Source organism: Nyctereutes procyonoides, unplaced genomic scaffold (assembly GCF_905146905.1).
Source record: "Nyctereutes procyonoides isolate TBG_1078 unplaced genomic scaffold, NYPRO_anot_genome, whole genome shotgun sequence".
NCBI classification, from domain to species: Eukaryota; Metazoa; Chordata; class Mammalia; order Carnivora; family Canidae; genus Nyctereutes; species Nyctereutes procyonoides.
The window spans coordinates 22,180,120-22,197,376 of record NW_026575146.1 but is presented as its reverse complement, the minus strand read 5'-3'; the positions used below and the strand labels follow the sequence as shown (position 1 = coordinate 22,197,376).

At 49.7% G+C, this 17,257-nt stretch overlaps 1 protein-coding gene across 3 annotated transcripts in view; it reads right to left on the bottom strand.

Moving 5' to 3' along the window:
• Nucleotides 1-17,257, bottom strand: part of SMOC2 (SPARC related modular calcium binding 2) — a 158,496-nt gene that overhangs the window by 10,042 nt on the left and 131,197 nt on the right. For all 3 annotated transcript variants that reach the window (XM_055311513.1, XM_055311515.1, XM_055311516.1), the window contains exon 10: nt 1,908-2,007. In XM_055311513.1, coding sequence (XP_055167488.1) covers nt 1,908-2,007 — 100 coding nt within the window. The remainder of the gene's footprint in view (nt 1-1,907; nt 2,008-17,257) is intronic.

The following is a 17,257-nucleotide window of genomic DNA, read 5'->3' as shown; positions in this document are numbered from 1 at the left end:
AGGGGTGCCCCACTCATCACGCCTACAGCATGGGTGCCCAAGCCTGCGCGGTTCGCCATTCCGCAGAGCAATTTTTAAACATAATTTAGAGAAGGGAATTTAGCAAGAATACTTCACGCTGGTTTCAGAACTGCAGATGACACCATGAGCTTATACGTGCATATGACACGTCTTTAAGGACGGAAGCCCCCTTGTCCCAGGTTCTGGGCTCCAAGGAGCTGGCAGGTCAGCTTGGGGCCCCAAGGGTCTCAACTCCTGTAAGTGGGATTCACCAACAATCCCATTTTATACCACGGGGTAACGAAAGATGCAAGTAAAGATACATCTTAAAGAGGTAACTAGACCTCTTCCCTTGGATTAAAACAAAGTTTGATATTTTAAGATACAAATCACTAAAAACTCTCCCAGAAGATCTGGCTTTGTGCCACACCTGTGAAAATGTCCCAGATGTCAGAGCATGCCTTCTCCCTAAGGGGAAGAGGACAAATACAGGGCGTGAGCCCCTACGGGCCCTTTTGCTCCACTGGCTGCCACTGTCTAGACTCTACCGGCTTGGAGGAGCCCATGTTCCTGGGTGTGAAGGAAGTAACTTAGGAGAAATGCTCACGGGTATCGGGGCGTTGGGATACTACTGAGTATTTCCAGACTTTCAGGGGAGCTCTTCACACACCAGTTCATTTACTGCCTTCAATTCTACTTTTTCAGCTTAGAGCACTCTTTCCAAGAATGTGTCCACTTGAAATATAGGTCTCTTTTTTTTCTTTTTTTGCTTTCTTAAGCTTAATTTACTGCCCGATTATAACATTTTCTATTAGCATTGCCTTTCTTTTTCATTTTTTGAATCTCACTCCTAAGGAGAGAGACAGAGAGAGGAGAGCCCATCAGCTGAGGAGACCAGAAAGCTTTAGATCATCCAGAAGAGGCAAGATTATCAGGGCTTTGCAGGCAGGAGTGGGGAGCAAGGCCAGCGCTCGAGGAGATAAAAACAGAAAGATTCTCCTCCCTCTGAGAAGAAAGAGATAAATTGCTGTGAATTCTCAGGAGGGTCCAGTCTTGTGAAGTCAGGTCCAGGCAGCTCTGGGAGCTCCCTCACACCTGCAGGTAGCTACAGAAGAGCTTTGGGGAACCATAGAGGCTCAGCCCGAAGCCCAAGCCCACGCATGCAGAACACCTGCCATGTGTCCAGGGGGATCGCGTCCAGAGTCTCAGGGTCCCCCTTTGAGCAGTGTCAGCGTAAATAATGCCACTGTACACTTGGGTCTTAAGTTGGTAAGCCTTATGTTATGTGGGTTTTTCTATAGTAAATACATAGGGTATTGAAAACTTGAAATCCAACATTTTAATTCCAAGTATTAAAATTTACTTGATAGGAACACCTGGCTGGATTGGTGGATGAAGGTCTGCCTTTGGCTCAGGTCATAATCCTGGGGTCCTGGGATCGAGTCCCACATCGGGCTCTCTGCAGGGAGCCTGCTTCTCCCTCTGCCTGTGTCTCTGCCTCTTTCTGTGTCTCTCATGAATAAGTAAATAAAATCTTCTTTAAAAATAAAGCCTACTCAATAGCTCTGAAATGCAAACCCAAGGCTCAAAGCCATCAGAACCAAAGGCCCTGCCTCCTGCCTCCTGCCTCCCGCCCACCCACCTGCCACCACCTGGTGGGATGACTGGGATCACTGGTTCTGGCTCTGCCCACTGTGACACGGCCCTCAGCGGCTTAATTGCATCACAGGGAAAACCTGCTAAACAAATCACCCCCAGACACATGGAGCAACTTGAAATTTTGGGAGATGGCTCCTGCAGTGCTGAGAAGCTGACTTGCTCCAGAGACCTATCGGCTACACCGGCTTCCAGCTCTCAGGTTACTGGGGCTTATTCTCAGATCCTTACTTCACGTAGATGTAACGTACCTGCCAGAGGAAGAGGGGTCAGAGACTGCATGCACCATGTCGGTAGAGAGCGCGTCCAAGATGCTTGTCAGAAATTCATTCTTTTTGGCACCAGGACAACCTAAAGAAATAACGCACATACAATTTTTTTCATATTTCACAAAACCCACAGAGTAAAAGAGCTCTTTCTCTGTCATGGAAAGACAAGTTTAATATTTGGAAATTAGAGTGCTGGGGTACCTTAATATTAATGAGCTCAGGTGAATGGTCATTTGAGCACACTGCAATACATATATTGATTTTGGATCACAATTTTTTTAAAGGATTTATTTATTTGAGAGAGAGCATATGTGTATGTGCAGGCACGTGAGGGAGGGAGGGGCAAGTGGAGGGGGAGACAATCCTCAAACACACTCCCTACTGAGCGCAGAGCCGAAACTCAATCTCACGACCCATGAGACCATGACCTAAGTCAAAATCAAGAGTTGGACATCTGGCCAATGGAGTCACCCGGGCGCCCCTTTTGGATGATTCTTGTAAATGACAGTATCTAACATTTACTAAATCACTACACGGGATAAAGAGATTTGCAGCACTGATCATCCGCGCAGCAATCTCAGGTTGGTGCTGCCACTGGCCGACCTTGCATATGAAGTCCTGGCGCTCAGAAGCATCAGGAGGTGCCCTGAGGTCGCTCTGCTGGAGCAAGACGAGGCTGAGTCCAGAGACCACACAGGCTCAAGACTGACTGTATTTATGGGAAGCTCACCTTCCTACAACATCCTTTCCTGCAAGACACCACCCGGCCGGCAGTCCCAGTTCCCACAGACTCGCACGGCTGGGAACGCCCCAGACTCCCCACACTATTCTCCATCCTGTTCCAGGATGACGAGGACAAGAAGGGGAGCAGCAGGGGCCTGTTTTCCGGACGCTGGGCATGGGTAGGGTGGAGGTGCTGTCAGGGCAGGCTGGTCATCCAGACAACGACATGCTATGCCGTCACACGCGCTCCGGTTTTCATAAATTTCCCCCCTGACAATTGAGTTTCTGGTATAATTGTGTAAGTACTTGCTAGTTGCTGATAGCAGGAGTCCATTCACGCCGGTCTCCACCGCATTACATACACATATCAGAGAACAGATGTGAGTCCCCATCGGGGAGAGGAAGATAACAGTGAGGCAACTGAAAGGGTAGGTTCTACTCTGGAGGGAAAATGCACACCACTGGGAGAATGTTCCTTTTGAATAAAAATAATGGTCTACTTAGCTATTCTCTCTGGGAGGCTGCAGGTGTGTTGCACGTGATCTGGAACCCGGGAGAACCTCCTGCATCCGGCCAGAGGACCGCGGCCTCAGCGGAGGCTCTCAAGGGCAGTGAAGCTGTGAGCGATAGGACTGGTGGCTGCTGGACTGAATAGGACAACAGGCCGAACGGGCTCCCTGCCCCGGAGGGGCTGGTCGGGAGCCCTGCTGCCCAGGAGAACTCATCCAGCTCAGACAGGCACCAACGCGCAGGAGCGTCTTGGGGTGTGTGTGTGTGTGGGGGGTGGGGAAACAACCAACTGGCCCCAATGCCCCGGGTGCCTGCAGACCCCGATCCCTGGGATCCCCACCACTCATGAGCCTCAACACATCCGGGGAGGCACGTGCTGAAGGTGAGGAAGACCGCGAGGTCTGGGAAGGCCTAGCATGTGGCTGATGCTCAGCACAGAGCGGCTTTAGGAAAGGACGGTGCTTGTGTTGTGTGTGGAGGGCATGACCTCAGAGGGGACACAGCCAGCTGGTGTTTCTGCTGCTACCGTAATCACACACCCCCACACGGAGTAAAGCTGCACGCAGTTTCTAGTCAGAAATGACACCTATACTTTGGGAAACCAAAACTGCGGGCATGAGAAAGATTTAGGATTCTTTCATGCAAAAAAGAGTTAAAGCAAATGCTTAATTTACTTCTAAAACAAGAAATACTACATCAGTCCCGCTAAAGCCCTTTCTTGCTGTTACGTAACACAGACTGAATGGCACCGGTCTTCCTGCGTGGGTATGGGCTCTACTTTGTAGTTCAGAGGTACTTTGGTCCAAAAAAGAACACTTTTCACTTTTATTTGCAAAGACGTTGAACTTCCTTTTAAACAAAGAAAATAAAAACAAAGTTGTTCTCAGAAAGACAAAGCCGCCACACCTGCAAAGCTTCCTGGAGGCGAGCTCGGTCCTGCACTCCGAGGCCCGCGCAACGGCTACACTTAGCAGGGTCTGCACACACCAGTCCGCCTGCGGGGGGCACGCTCAGGCCACACGTGGCACTCACCCCACAGATACTCGCTGAGACCCTAACAAACGTGCTGGGTCCACGGTAGCCGTCGCAGCAGATGGAGTGGGCGTCCTGAGTCTGGCAGGACCTGGCAGGACCAGGCTCCTGACCTCCCTGGACTTGGGGAGCCGGGGGTAAGCATGTGGGAATGGGGGTGCCATGTCCCAATTATGGGGAACACAGTCCCATGGTCCCTGAGAGTCCATCGGCTTGAGGGGCAGAGGAGGGGAGGCAGCTGGGGGAAGGGGCCCGGCCTCCACTTACTGTCCCCGTCCAGGTGCCGTCGCCTTGTTCAGTGGCTACTTTTGAGAGGACGCCCCTCTTGGAGCGGAGAGTCCTTGCCCTAGTCACCCTGGAATGCTGTTTGTCACTGCAGGACATGGATCGATCATAGCTCAAAGCCATTTCTCAGGAAAGAAGGCAAATGAAAATGTAAAACAAGACGAAATCAGAAGGAAAAAATTCAGAGCTCTTTGAGCAAATTCTCATCACATGTAAAGTGACAGAAGCGCGAAATGGAAATGTGAAACAGACCAGGTCCTGCAAATGTACAAAAGCAGTGACGGGTCCGAGGCAGAGGGAGCGCGTCCCCAAGGTGCAGGGGGTGGGGTCCTCCCAACGGGGAAGCAGGGACACAGGCTCCGTCTCTGTGCCGAGGGCCACTGGTCAGAGCCACACAGGCGGGGGCCGTGGTGGTGGTGAGGGCTTCTGGGGCCCGCAGACCCATGTGCACGGGGCCTCTGGGGCCTGGGGGGCCACGTGCCAACAGGATGACCCCCAACAACGGGCCCAGGGGCCCTGGCTCCGTGCTCACCTCCTTCTCCCCCTGCACAGCAGGCCCCGGGACAGCTCCACGGCCGCCCTGAAGCTGTTGCTGCTAAAACCACAGCCTGCAAGGCTCGACGATGGTGACACCGTCACTGTTTATGTCAGGACAGCTGTCGGCCGAGTGTGAAGCTGGCCCGGAGGCACAGTGCAGGGTGGCCCCACGAGGCGCGCAGGCGTGGTGTCCACGGGCAGACGGCTCGCAGCCACTTAGAGACGCGCTTGTAGGGAAAGAGGAAACCACACTGACCTTCTCAAAGCTGCAAGCAGTCACTACACTAATTTATTTACAAATCTGTGGCGAAACAGAGCATGTGGCTTAGCCTGAAGATGCTCTGTTGATCCCATTTATCTGCAGAATCCAAGTAAAATCGTTGGCACCCAATTCGGTTTCCGTGAAAACACTTGAGTGCTAATCCTGGTTTGGGACCGCAGTGCGTACACTTCACTGTCCAGTGGCCACTGTCGTTGCTCTACAGCCGCTCACCCAGGCCACAGACGCGCTCAGTCAGCCGCCCACGTCCACCCACCGCCTGGCTCTCGGGGGCGCCCGGTTAAGGTTGGGACACTTTAAAGATCACTTGATTTGCTGCCTTTCAAAATGAGCGAGTTCCTCACTTCCTGTGAAACATCCTTATTTTCAAAAACAGAAGCTTTTTGTCTGGAAATTACCATTTTCTTCTCTTCCATTTCTCTTTCAAACAGAAATTGATGCATCTTCAGGACTTCTGCCCCAATCACATCCTAACACCGCTCTCTGAATCAGCGCTAGCGGGAGTCCCTTCCTTGCTGGCACCTGCCACACCCGGGACAGCCGCCGAGTGGGGAATGATGGCTGCTTCCCCAGACCTCCGTCAAGAGGAAAGCATTATATGGAGAAAACCCATATTTTCGGACCCATGTCAGCCGACCCTGACCCATGGGTGTGGTCTGAGCCCTGCCCAACAGGTGATCACGTGAGTTCCTGGGTCAGCAAAGTGGGAAGGGCACCAGGCCTATCCACTGGGTTCTTCTTTCAGAGTAGGTGGCCTTGTGGCGTAACTGACTCACCAGCTCTCAGGCATCTACAGCGAATGCCTTCGAGTTTGGGCTCAGGTTTGTACCCGGTTGTACGTTTGTTACTTCGCATGTACAGGGCACAGACATAGGCGATCGTTTACAACAACAAGAAATAAAATCTCTTTGATATTCATTGTTTAAAACACAAAATCTGGCACGGACAAGACGGAAATGTGTAGAGCACCCAACCCACACTGCTGGTGAAGCAAGAGCATCAGAGACACGGAGAGAAGCACAGAGCGGAGAGGCTCTGGAGTCACGGCACTGCCGCCAAGTATGAATACTGCACCATTCCCACATGCACCGGCCCTCCCCAGGGGCGGACGGAGCCAGAGCGTCTGCAATGGAGCAGAGGCTGGAGAGCTCAGTAGGAGGGGAGCAGGACCCCAGTCTGCGGGGTGCCGGGAGCCACAGGAAGAAACTCGGGGGGATTTGCAGGTAACACAGTCTGACTTATGGTCTCAGAGTGACACATGGTCACCATGGTCCAGGGACAGGGTTACTGAGAGGGATGCCAGGGTAGACCACCAAGGCCTCCAGGGATGACCTCAGAGGGAATCAGGGAGGACACAGCACTCCGGGGTTGGGGGGGGTGTGGGCAGGGAGTGTCCCAGCTGGGGTTAACTCAGGCCTCAACACAGCAAGTATGTAGAGAATGTCCTTTGCAAGACATGGGCTTCCATTCACTCCTCAAAGCCCACCCTTGCAGAGGGACTCAGGCCCTGCCTGCAGCCACAGAAGGAAGAGAGGGTCCAGCCTGGCACTGGGGTCTGAGCCCTGCTTTGCGATGACACAGACAAGGGCCCCCTGCCTCCAAGAAGCACATCCTTATTAATGCTTTTGTGAGGCTCACAGATTTCAGAGTCCATACTGGAAACCATCAGCGAGGGTCCACTCTCAGAAAAAAGTCTTTAGGAAAAAAAAAAAAAAAAACAGGAAATTTTCCAATCTTAAAAACAAAATCTTGATTTTTGTGTCCTGACTCTAGGGTTTCCATCTTTTCTGTATTTACATATTTTATATATTTATTTTCATATTTTCACATTTTCAACATTTTTTCATTATTCGAAACAGAGAAGTTCACAGGCTTGCATCCATGTTCTGATTAGGTAACAGTAACACACGTCAGAAATCATGGTTGCATGGAAGCCAGTGCCTGTGGGACTCTGCAGTTACTCCCGTGAAGAAGCGCAGAGAAACACCATCCTTGCCACCAAGGGGCTGGCATGTGGAGGCCCTGGGTGTCCCTTGGCCTGTGACGTTCCAGAAATTCTTGCCCTTGATTTTAATTCTCTTTTGGTTAGGTCATCTGAGTCTACAAAGTGCACTAAGAAGTTGGAATGGTTGATAAGTTCATTGTGAATATTTATCCTAAAGACAAGTGTTTATGTTTCCCAAGTCTTCCTACATTTCTTGAGGACAGTGCTATGTCATCACTCGCTCAGTAAGTATCTATTAACCATATGTTCAGTGCAAAGGAGCTCATAAAACAAGGCGTGGGCAAGCACACATAGAGGGTTCTTGATGGCCTGAGCAAGGAGACACAAGTATTTCCACAGTCATTGCATATTCAGGGGATGGTCCTGCCGCCCGCTGTGGAACAAGAAGTGTCTGAGGACACATGTTGATGTTTCAGTGGGGCATGATGCCCAGAATATGTTTTTACAAAGCATTCGGATTATCATTATTGTCCTTTTGAGGCTTTCTTGATTCAAGGCACGCTATTTTCTCTTCCCGGCATCACTCAGGAGAACAAAACGACCACTCTCAGTTGAATTTTCTCTTGAGCAAAAATTTGTTTATGTTGCCAAACTGACAACGTGCTTTAGGTGGAGTGTTTTTAAGACCACTAAGAATTAACTAACCGTCAAATGTTTACTCTCAGAGCATTTGAACCTCTGTGGACTTCAGGAAGCTGTTTGCACCCTCGTGTGCATGTGACCTGACACCGCACCACGGCCTCCACTCCGCAGTTCCCTAAAACAGGAGGACAAAGCCTCAGCAGGAAACAGCACGTCTTTGTTCAAAGATAAGGCAACTGAGAAAGGGACGCTTGGAATCACCACGGAGTCAGCGCCCAGCCAGCGTGAACTCCGACGACACGCACCTGCTCACATGCGCTCTGGAATCTGTGGCCAGGCGCTGTGCGCGTCCACAGGAGATCACCTTCATACCCTACCTTGTGCAAGAACATCGCTTCCTGTTTTTGAATCTGATCTGTATTAATTCTTTGCCACGCCCTCCGCCAATCGGTCACATACACAGGCTGCATTTGTAAGATTGTTTCTGAAATATTTCTTGACATAACATTACCTTCCTATAGGAGCTAAGCCATGCTTGTGGCCAGAAATATAGTTGAGTTACAAAGGTCTTCAGGTCTACTAGTATGACTATAAACCTAGACATAACAACAGTGGTTCCGAGATTCCTCATGGCGCATGGCACCCTGACCGTGCACCTGTGACCCGTCCATCGTGATCAGACAAGAAGCCCTCTGGGTGGAGACTGATGTGTCCTTCTGGGCTACACAACCAGGGCTAGGAACAGGGTGACCCGGGGGGTGGGGCCGGGCCTTCTCTGCTCCCCGAGCAGGGCATCATTCTGAGAGGCAGCCGTCCCCTGTCTGGCAGCATGGCATCCTCCTGGTCCAAGGCTGGCAGGAAGAACAAGCAGCTCACTCCAGCCCCACGACAGGACCAAAGGTGCACCTAGTAGATGGTCCAGGGACAAACAGACTCTGTCAGGTGTTCAGCCACATGCTCGCTGCTTTCTGTTTTTTTTGTTTGTTTGTTTGTTTAACAGATGTCATTTAAGGAATGCTTTCCATTCAAATAGAGAAAACTTTCTCTCACACTACCAGCATATTTCTTTTTACTTCCACTAGTTCGCTCTGCAATATTATCTCTTCCATAGCCATTGTGAGGAATTCCAGAAAGAACACCAGGCTTGACAACAAGACAGACAGCCTATGTATTTTCAAACTGCAACCCCGTGCAAATCCATACTTTACCATCATAGAAAATAAGCTTTCAGTGTATGGTGTGCTCATAAGTTATATTTTATAGCACTGATGACCCTGATGGGATTGCAAATGCGGTTATGTGTCACTAAACCCTTAATGTGACAAGCAAGCAAGTGTTGTCCTTGCAGCCTGTCATGCATGCTGACAGGGGACTCCTGCTGTCTCCTCATTGCTAATGAGCCTATGAGCGGGCCCCATGGAGTCAGCACCGTGATGGGCTCTGCGGCTGGGGCCCTGCGTCAGCATCCTCAGCATCGGCAGATGCACTGGGCCTGGGAGCCTGCCCACTGTCTGGCTGGGTCAGACTCGGTCAGCAATGAGCCCCCCCCATGGAAGGAAGGGGACAGCAGGTCTTGCAGAAGCCGGGAGCCACCCAACAGCGACAGCAGCAGAACCCTGCTGACCCACCACGACCTGGAGGAAACAGGCCCAAGGGATATGCCAGGATGACCAATCACCCATCAGTGAGTCTCACCAAAACCAGAATCACTCAGGTTTTCAGTTCCCCAGATACAGGCGACAATGAGCCCCAAACACAGAAATGAAGTGAGGCCAGAAAGCTGAGGACGTGGCAGGGCAAGTGAAGCCTTGTGCTGCTGTTCCCGGGGGACACGTTTCTCAGGAGCTGTGGCTGACCCATTCAAGTTTGCAGGGACCCCCCCCCCCAGGGATCCCATGGAGCAGGGGCCTGGCCACTCCGCCACCTCTGTGGTCTCACAATTAGGGGTGAGACGTTAAGACAAACATGGGGGATGAGAGGTAGAAGCGATACTCTGACCAGCTGAATCAGGAATTTGCCAGAATGTCTACAGATGACACCACAGACAATCTCCCAGTCGCCCTGCCGTCGGCGTGCCAGTGTGATCGTGGCCCACATGTACGTGCCACCCATTCATGCCCTGAGCCTGCACTGATCAAACTCACCCACATGTCCTCAGCTGATGTCACAAGAGCCCTGAGGCCTGGGCAGTCTCCCTCATTCCCTCTGAGCAGACCGGGCCTCAGAAGCAGTAGGCAGGGTGACGTCCATCAGGCCAGGGCAGTGGAGGCTCCAAGCCCCTGCCCCAACTGCAGAGCCCACGGCTGTGACCACTATACCCCTCACACAGAATTCCTATCTGTGTCCCTGTAACCCCCAAGTCTACACCTCAGAGCATCTGTACACAAACCCTTTAACCAAGGCCCTCCTCCTGGGACTCCCCCTCCCGTCATTTCTGAGTTGTGGGGTTTGCATCCAGAGATGAAGAAATGGATCAGACCCTCTGGGGCATATCTGATACGGTTGCTGAAGTTTTCAAATATCAAAATATTCCCTATATATGCATTCCTCAGTGTCCAAATGATTAGGTGACACAGCAAGTTCCCAAAGCCCATTTCCCACAGAGAGCTGAAGCACAAGGGAAAACTATCCAAAGAAGACAAAGGACATCATCCTGACTTATGTTGTCCAAAGATCAGTGGGAATTGGACTGGCCTGGTTGCTCATCAACACTCTCAGAATAAAGGAGAGAGAGTGAGCTCCTCGTGGTTTGGAGTGGCCTCTGTTCCAAGGAGAAGGTGGAACTCAGTGGTCGGCTCCTCCAGGCTTTGCTCTGGGCCATTCTCATTTCCAGTGAAGATAAAATGACCTCTCCTCAGGTGATAGAGGTCAGCGACTTGTCACTTGGGGTCAGGGTGTTAGGTGAGTGGACTAGAGTCAATGTCTAGCAAGGGGAGCCCAGACCTTGCCTTTAGTGTTCTCATTTTCAAAAAAAACCCTTTGCGATGGCATGAATGAAGAAAGACACTGATGTGCTCCATATCAAACTTGGAAGTGCACAAAAATGAGGATGGTGGTAATGGGCCAGATAAGAGAATTTTCAAAATCAAGTTTCAAAACAATCATGGTGTCTGGACATTTAGCCGACACCAAAACGAAACATAACAAAGTTGAAGTCTTGCGGTTTGTGCAGGTGCAGGATGTACAATGTTTTACCCAACCGACGATAACGGGTTTTAAAATATCCCTTGCCTTTTAAAATAAAAGGCAAACACCTACAGTCTTATCCACTAGCCAGCAGGGAAGAGCCTTCACTTCAGCAGGAATGAAGGACAAGGACAAGAAACAGGAGATCATCTCTATACTTGGTTTTTGGTTTTGTACTTTTAAAAACACTAATTTCACAAATAAATTGTCAAGGACAGAAGCCATTGACATCTGGCACATTTGCATCATGAAAAATCCATTCTAGTGTATATGGCTATGAGTAGTTTTTAGAAATTGACCTAGTTAAGGGAGTACTGGCCATCGAGATGGAATATTAAGGTGAGATATTACTTCTTGAGGGCCTGAGCTAAGTCATTAACTATTAAACCAACTCAACCAACCATTAATCAACCAGGCGCCACAAAGTCTCCTGTCATTTCAAGGATTTGGGTGAAGATGTTTTAAGATTCTGGAATGATTATTCTACTTCATATTTAGAAAGCATCCAGTCTGGAGATGCCAAGAAGGGAATGGGGTTCATTCATGATTGTCATGATTCACATTGATCTCTTAACACTGTGTTTGCGATCCAAAATCTATTTTGGTGGCGAGTTAGAGCGGTTCTGTCCTCCTGCTCTGCTGTCATCCTCTCCCATGCCCTAGCCATTATGAGCCTGGCTCAAGAGGCTATGGTCCCAGCATAGGATTTCTGGTAATGGGCAGAATCTTTGAAGAAAAGTCTACATATATGCTCCTCCCTTGGAACCACAATTAATTACTGCAACTAGAAGTCCTATCTTCTTTAGGATAAAAAAAAAAAAAACCTAATAGTACGACAGGATATGAAAACAGAAACCAGGAAACCATATCAATTTCTGTCTTCTTTGAATAAAAGCTCTTCCCAAACACATCCTTAGGTGTAGTAATTATGAGCCTATGTTTATACTTGTGCTTTGCTGCTCAAGGAGCTCACCCTCCTCCCCAAACATGGTGTATCTGCTGCCCTACTCTAGTTTTTCCCACTTTTTAATAAAGATTTTATTTATTCATTCATGAGAGACAGAGAGGGGGGCAGGCAGAGACACAGGCAGAGAGAGAAGCAGGCTCCATGCAGGAAGCCTGACGCAGGGACTCGATCCTGAGACTTCAGTATCACGCCCTGGGCCAAAGGTGGGTGCCAAACCGCTGAGCCACCCAGGGATCCTCTCTTTCCCACTTTTGATAAAGCAGCTCGAAGCTCCTTTTCTCTAGGAATGCTTAGTTCCACTGACATGAACCCTCTTCTCTTCTAAATTCCTGATGTCAAAAGCAGCCATCTACCCACTGGGACCAAGTTGGTGCCAAACACTTCATCAGGTGCTCAGGGCTTTACGGGCTGGTTTTGCTGGGACAGCTTTGTGTTGAGTTTAGAAAATAAAGGTATGTGTGATTGGATTCTCTCTACCCTACGAATCTTTGACAAGGAGGAGCTATTGAAGGAAACAGCCTCAGGTGGAGACGAAAAGACACTCCCTGACATGCGGTGTATGCAGACACCTGACCAGTAGGACCCTGAACCATGAGGTTTCCATGCAGGCTAACCACAGGACTGGCTAGACACACAGCGCGTTGTGCTTCCCAAGTCCACCACCACCGAGTCACCTGCCAGTTTCAAGCACATGGGAATATGAGCTTCATGGGTCCATTTCACATCAGGCCACAGAACACGTGAAAACAACTCCCGGGCCTGGTTCATCCATGAACCCCTCTGCCCCATCTATGAGCCTGCACACACGTGTGGCTGCCCACCTCGCAGTGTGTCTGCTTGCCAAAAGGGCTAAGCAATGACCTCCACCTCCTGAGGACTCTCAGGGTCTCTAGGGCTATAGCACCCAGAGTGTTACACACAAAAGGTGATGTGCCCCAATAGGGGTCCCCATTTATGGAAACTCTGGCTAAATGACTTGTGTATCATAATCCCAACTGGATTAAAATTTCACAGATAACAAACATGGGTTTAATAAACATCTCAGAAACCAGCACTCAGTGGGAGCCCAGGCACCCCAGATGAGCCTGACACCACTGAAGACCCCATGCACAGAACCTTCTGACGAGCAGAGCCCCGCAGAGCCATGTTTCAGAAGAGGTGGAGGACATCTCCAGACCCCGCCCATCTCAGTTTTCATATGGGAGAAGTGAGAAGGCAGTGGAAACGTGCCAGAGAAGAGGGGTGCACTGCACCCTGACATCCAGGGTGTGGAGTATGAGTGAGGTCACAGGCTGCATGCACAGAACCAGGGACCTGTGAGATAGAGTGTCTATTCGCAGAGAAGAAGGTGTGGATGAGGCCGCCTCCACCTCCGCAGGCCACAGCTGAGGGTGGGGACATTTGCAAGACTCACCCTGGGCCCTGGTGATCTGCACCTCATGATAGGCCTGCTTCCCACCCACATCCTCACTGCACCAGGGCCGGGAGCTGGTGCTCTGCTCCTCCCATCCATCTCCACGGGACTCAGCTCCCTAGAGGAAAACCCCAGTGGGCATGCCACGCGGGAGAGTGCTGCCAGAGAGCCCAGTAAGAGAGCACAGAAGGTATTGACGACGGACAGACAGTGCCCGTCAGCGTGATCCCACTGAGCACTCGACTTACAGCCTGGTGATCTGACAGTGAACCTTCTGAAAACCCTACTAAATTAACAAACACAGTGAGGAAGTGAGGACTTACGGAAAGGAATATGGTGCGAGGATAATTTATGTTGGATCCACACCACTAGTTTCACATTTTCAGACTTACACTGTTTCTCTAAATTACACACTCAAGTCATTTCTTAATATTGAAACTGTGTGTGTTTATTATCTCCCTACAGATTTTCCATAGGCTGGCCCCGTAGGCTCTTCTCAACGGATGGTGACAAACTGTTACTGCCATGGAGAAGCAGAAATCCAGTTTCATTTTGGAACGAAATGCTTTCACTCAATGCTTCAATGTTTATTTATATTTGTTCAGGGTATATTAATTTAAGGCAGAACTATTTTCTCCAATCCAATATTTTTATTTGGGAGGTAGCCACAGAATGGCTAACTGTACTCCCTGGAGGGTAAATGGATTTTATTGTTCTGTTTCCAAGAACTTTCGGAGGCATTTTGTTTCCTCAATATAACGGTGACAGAGTTTGAACAGGCTGCGTGCACGCTCACCCCATGGCCACGCGGGACACCCCTCAAGTGGCGGCTCATCACAGCCATACCTGCACATGTGGTGGCGCCTACTGGATGCCCACGGTGGCCCTCCCCTCGGACTAGGACCACAGCCCTCCAGCCAGAGCCCTGGGTGACCCCGTGAAGCGGCAGAGTGATGCATCAGCTTGGTGGGAATCCATGTCGACCTAAATCCTTGCCTAGATTTGATCACATTGAACAATGATCAGAATCAGCCAATTCTATACTTTGCAGTAAGAAACACACTTCCCTTCTCAACACTGTGCCCACAGATTGTAATACAACCAACCACATCCAGGTGAAAACTGTCTTTCTTATGGCTTCATGGCAATCTCAACCTGTGCCCTTTACTCTCAAAAGGTAATAAACTCAGTGGATGAAGGCTATAGCTTTTGAAAGGATGGTGTGGATGAAAAGTGGTTTGGAATGTGAGCGTTTATCTGCGCGTGTTCACTGTGGACTCTGGGGGATGCACAGCTTGCTAGAGTACATGCTCCCTATCGCAAGATAATCCGTTTTCAAATGAATGAGAAGGAAATCAGCACAGGAGAAAAGTTAGAGTGAAGACAGTTGGTGGAACGTAGAGTTGGGTTAAAATACAGAAGGCACATCGGGTGTGGACAGAGACGTGTGTCTGACTCCAGAGCCGACACAGAGAGGGAAGATCAACCAGAAGGCAATGCAGTACAAATCAGACCACAGGGAGAGAAATGCCACTTGCTGATTTCAAAACAGGAGAGTAAGACCCTGTGGCCACCAAACAAGCTGTGTCGTGAGGCTGACCACATACTTGCTGATATCCTGACTGACGACCACACTTCCAGAGGGTTACGTTTACAAGGGATGCCCACTGAACCTACAGCACAAGCCCGAAGATGTGCAACTCCCATCACTATAGCGGACTCGAGGGGTCTGCAGACACACCTCACTGCCTGCCCAACTCTCTTGTACAAATACAGCAAGAACCATGTACATTTCTCTCCTGCACATTTGCTCTGTTCTCTCAGATTTTGATAAATATTGAGCTCCTCCAGATGTTAGGGCCTGGAATGCATCTCTTCTCTGAAGTTAGTTAAATGAGGAACTGTTTGCTTTGAGAATCCCATCAATTAGGAGTCTAACCATAACATACAGTGGATAGAAGGATGTTTTCTACTTACAGAGGTGGCCGGCCAAGGTCCTCAGAAAGCTGCCTGGGGCCCACTCAAGCACACACAACCCGGGACTGATCAAGATCCCGAGTCTCCACGACCATATTTCAAGCTGAAAAGAGGCTGTGAGCAGGCATAGCCATGACAACAAGTAGTGAAGACACCGATTCTGAGTGGTGCCACTTCCTGGGGAACCATCCACAATGGTTGTGAGACACACGTGCAGGTCACAGAACAGGGTCGGTTGCTAGGTAAGTTTGCTAACTATACACTATACTATAGGCTAATGTTTAGTTTTATTTTATTTTATTTTATTTTATTTTATTTTATTTTATTTTATTTTATTTTTTAATGTTTAGTTTTAGAATGACTGACCTGTAGTCCTCCTTCATGGGTGATAATTAGAGAGTAGGGACCGTTGCCTTTTATGGACCTGATTGGTGCAGGCTGTTGTAGCATGTTGCAGCCAACAAAGACGAAACCCAAGTGGCCACAGGCACGTTTGTGCAAATGCTAAGGCCAAGTCCTATTAAATGTGTCTATTCTGATTCTTTAATAGAATGTATATAAAAATGCAGCTGTGTCCCAGACTTCCCCAAACTACCTCGAGTAATCTGAGCCGAGCCTGCAGAAATCTCTCACACGTGGCCAATTATTTCTGAAGAGGGAACAGCAGAGGCTAAATGAGAATTATGATTTTCTAATGCTCCCTCGAGCCCCGAGCTTCAGTGGTCTCTACACCTGGGGTGGACATGGCCAGCCCGGCACCAGCCCCTGACACGGCCCAGAGCAAGCATTGTTGAGCTGCTAGGAGCAAGGCAGGTCTGCGCTGGATTGACACCTGCTGATCTCACTTAGGCTGGAGGGGATTTTTCCCTCTGGACCTTAGACTTCTTTTCCCAAGCAGCGTAAGGAATGCACCTCTTTAATGGGACGAGACTTCATTTTCTGGACTCATACTTTGTCTCTGGTAGGGCTATTTGAATGATTTCTCCAATTACTAAAGCCACAGACTGTTGATTTTTACTGTTCTGAGCGAGGTAGCTCTTATCTTAACAAAGCCTGCAGACCATGAAAGCCAGATCGATGTCTTCACTCTAGTGTCCAAGAAGGTATATGACCGGCTATTAAACATGTAAACACAGAATTTACTTCCTCCCCAGAGAGCTTCTTGCCTCCTGCAGTGAGAAAACCCAGAGCTTGTCTGGCTGCCTTCTCTGCACCCATAGGCTAGCCTCCCCGGCCACGGAGCTACAGTGGGCGAGCCACAGCTTGCCAAGGGAGGAGTCATACTCATCTGCCCCAGGGCCCAGGGTCACGGAGGGCTCAGCTCTCAGCCAGCCTTTGCTGTGTGTACACCCTCCACACTCCAAGGGAATGGAAGCATGCCAGGAGGTGGCACACGAAGCCAAGTGGCAAACTTAAGGCCAACTCCTTGCTTCTACATCTGAGCCTGTGCTATTTATTTTTGACAGGTAAAGAAGAAACAGCAGGAAAAATACAACCACAAAACCAAATGCTGTGATGAAACTAGAAGCCTGATATCATAGACGAGAGCATGAGTCTAGTTCCGGAGGCACCCTACACTGGCTGTGTGACTTTGTGCAAGTCATCTAACCTCTCTGGATCTAAAGGTCCTCACCTCAGAGCAGTGCCTGGACTGGCTGCTGTCCAGGCCAACACTCTGCTCTAGCATCCCATAATCTCTGCTGGGTGGAACCCAAATGGGCATAAGGGAAGTGAATCTCCTGGCCTATCACCCTCTAAGATCATCCTTCCAAAAGTGTGTTCATCATAAGCCAGAGCCAGGGCAAGATCCCAGCCCACCCAAGGATGTGTAGTA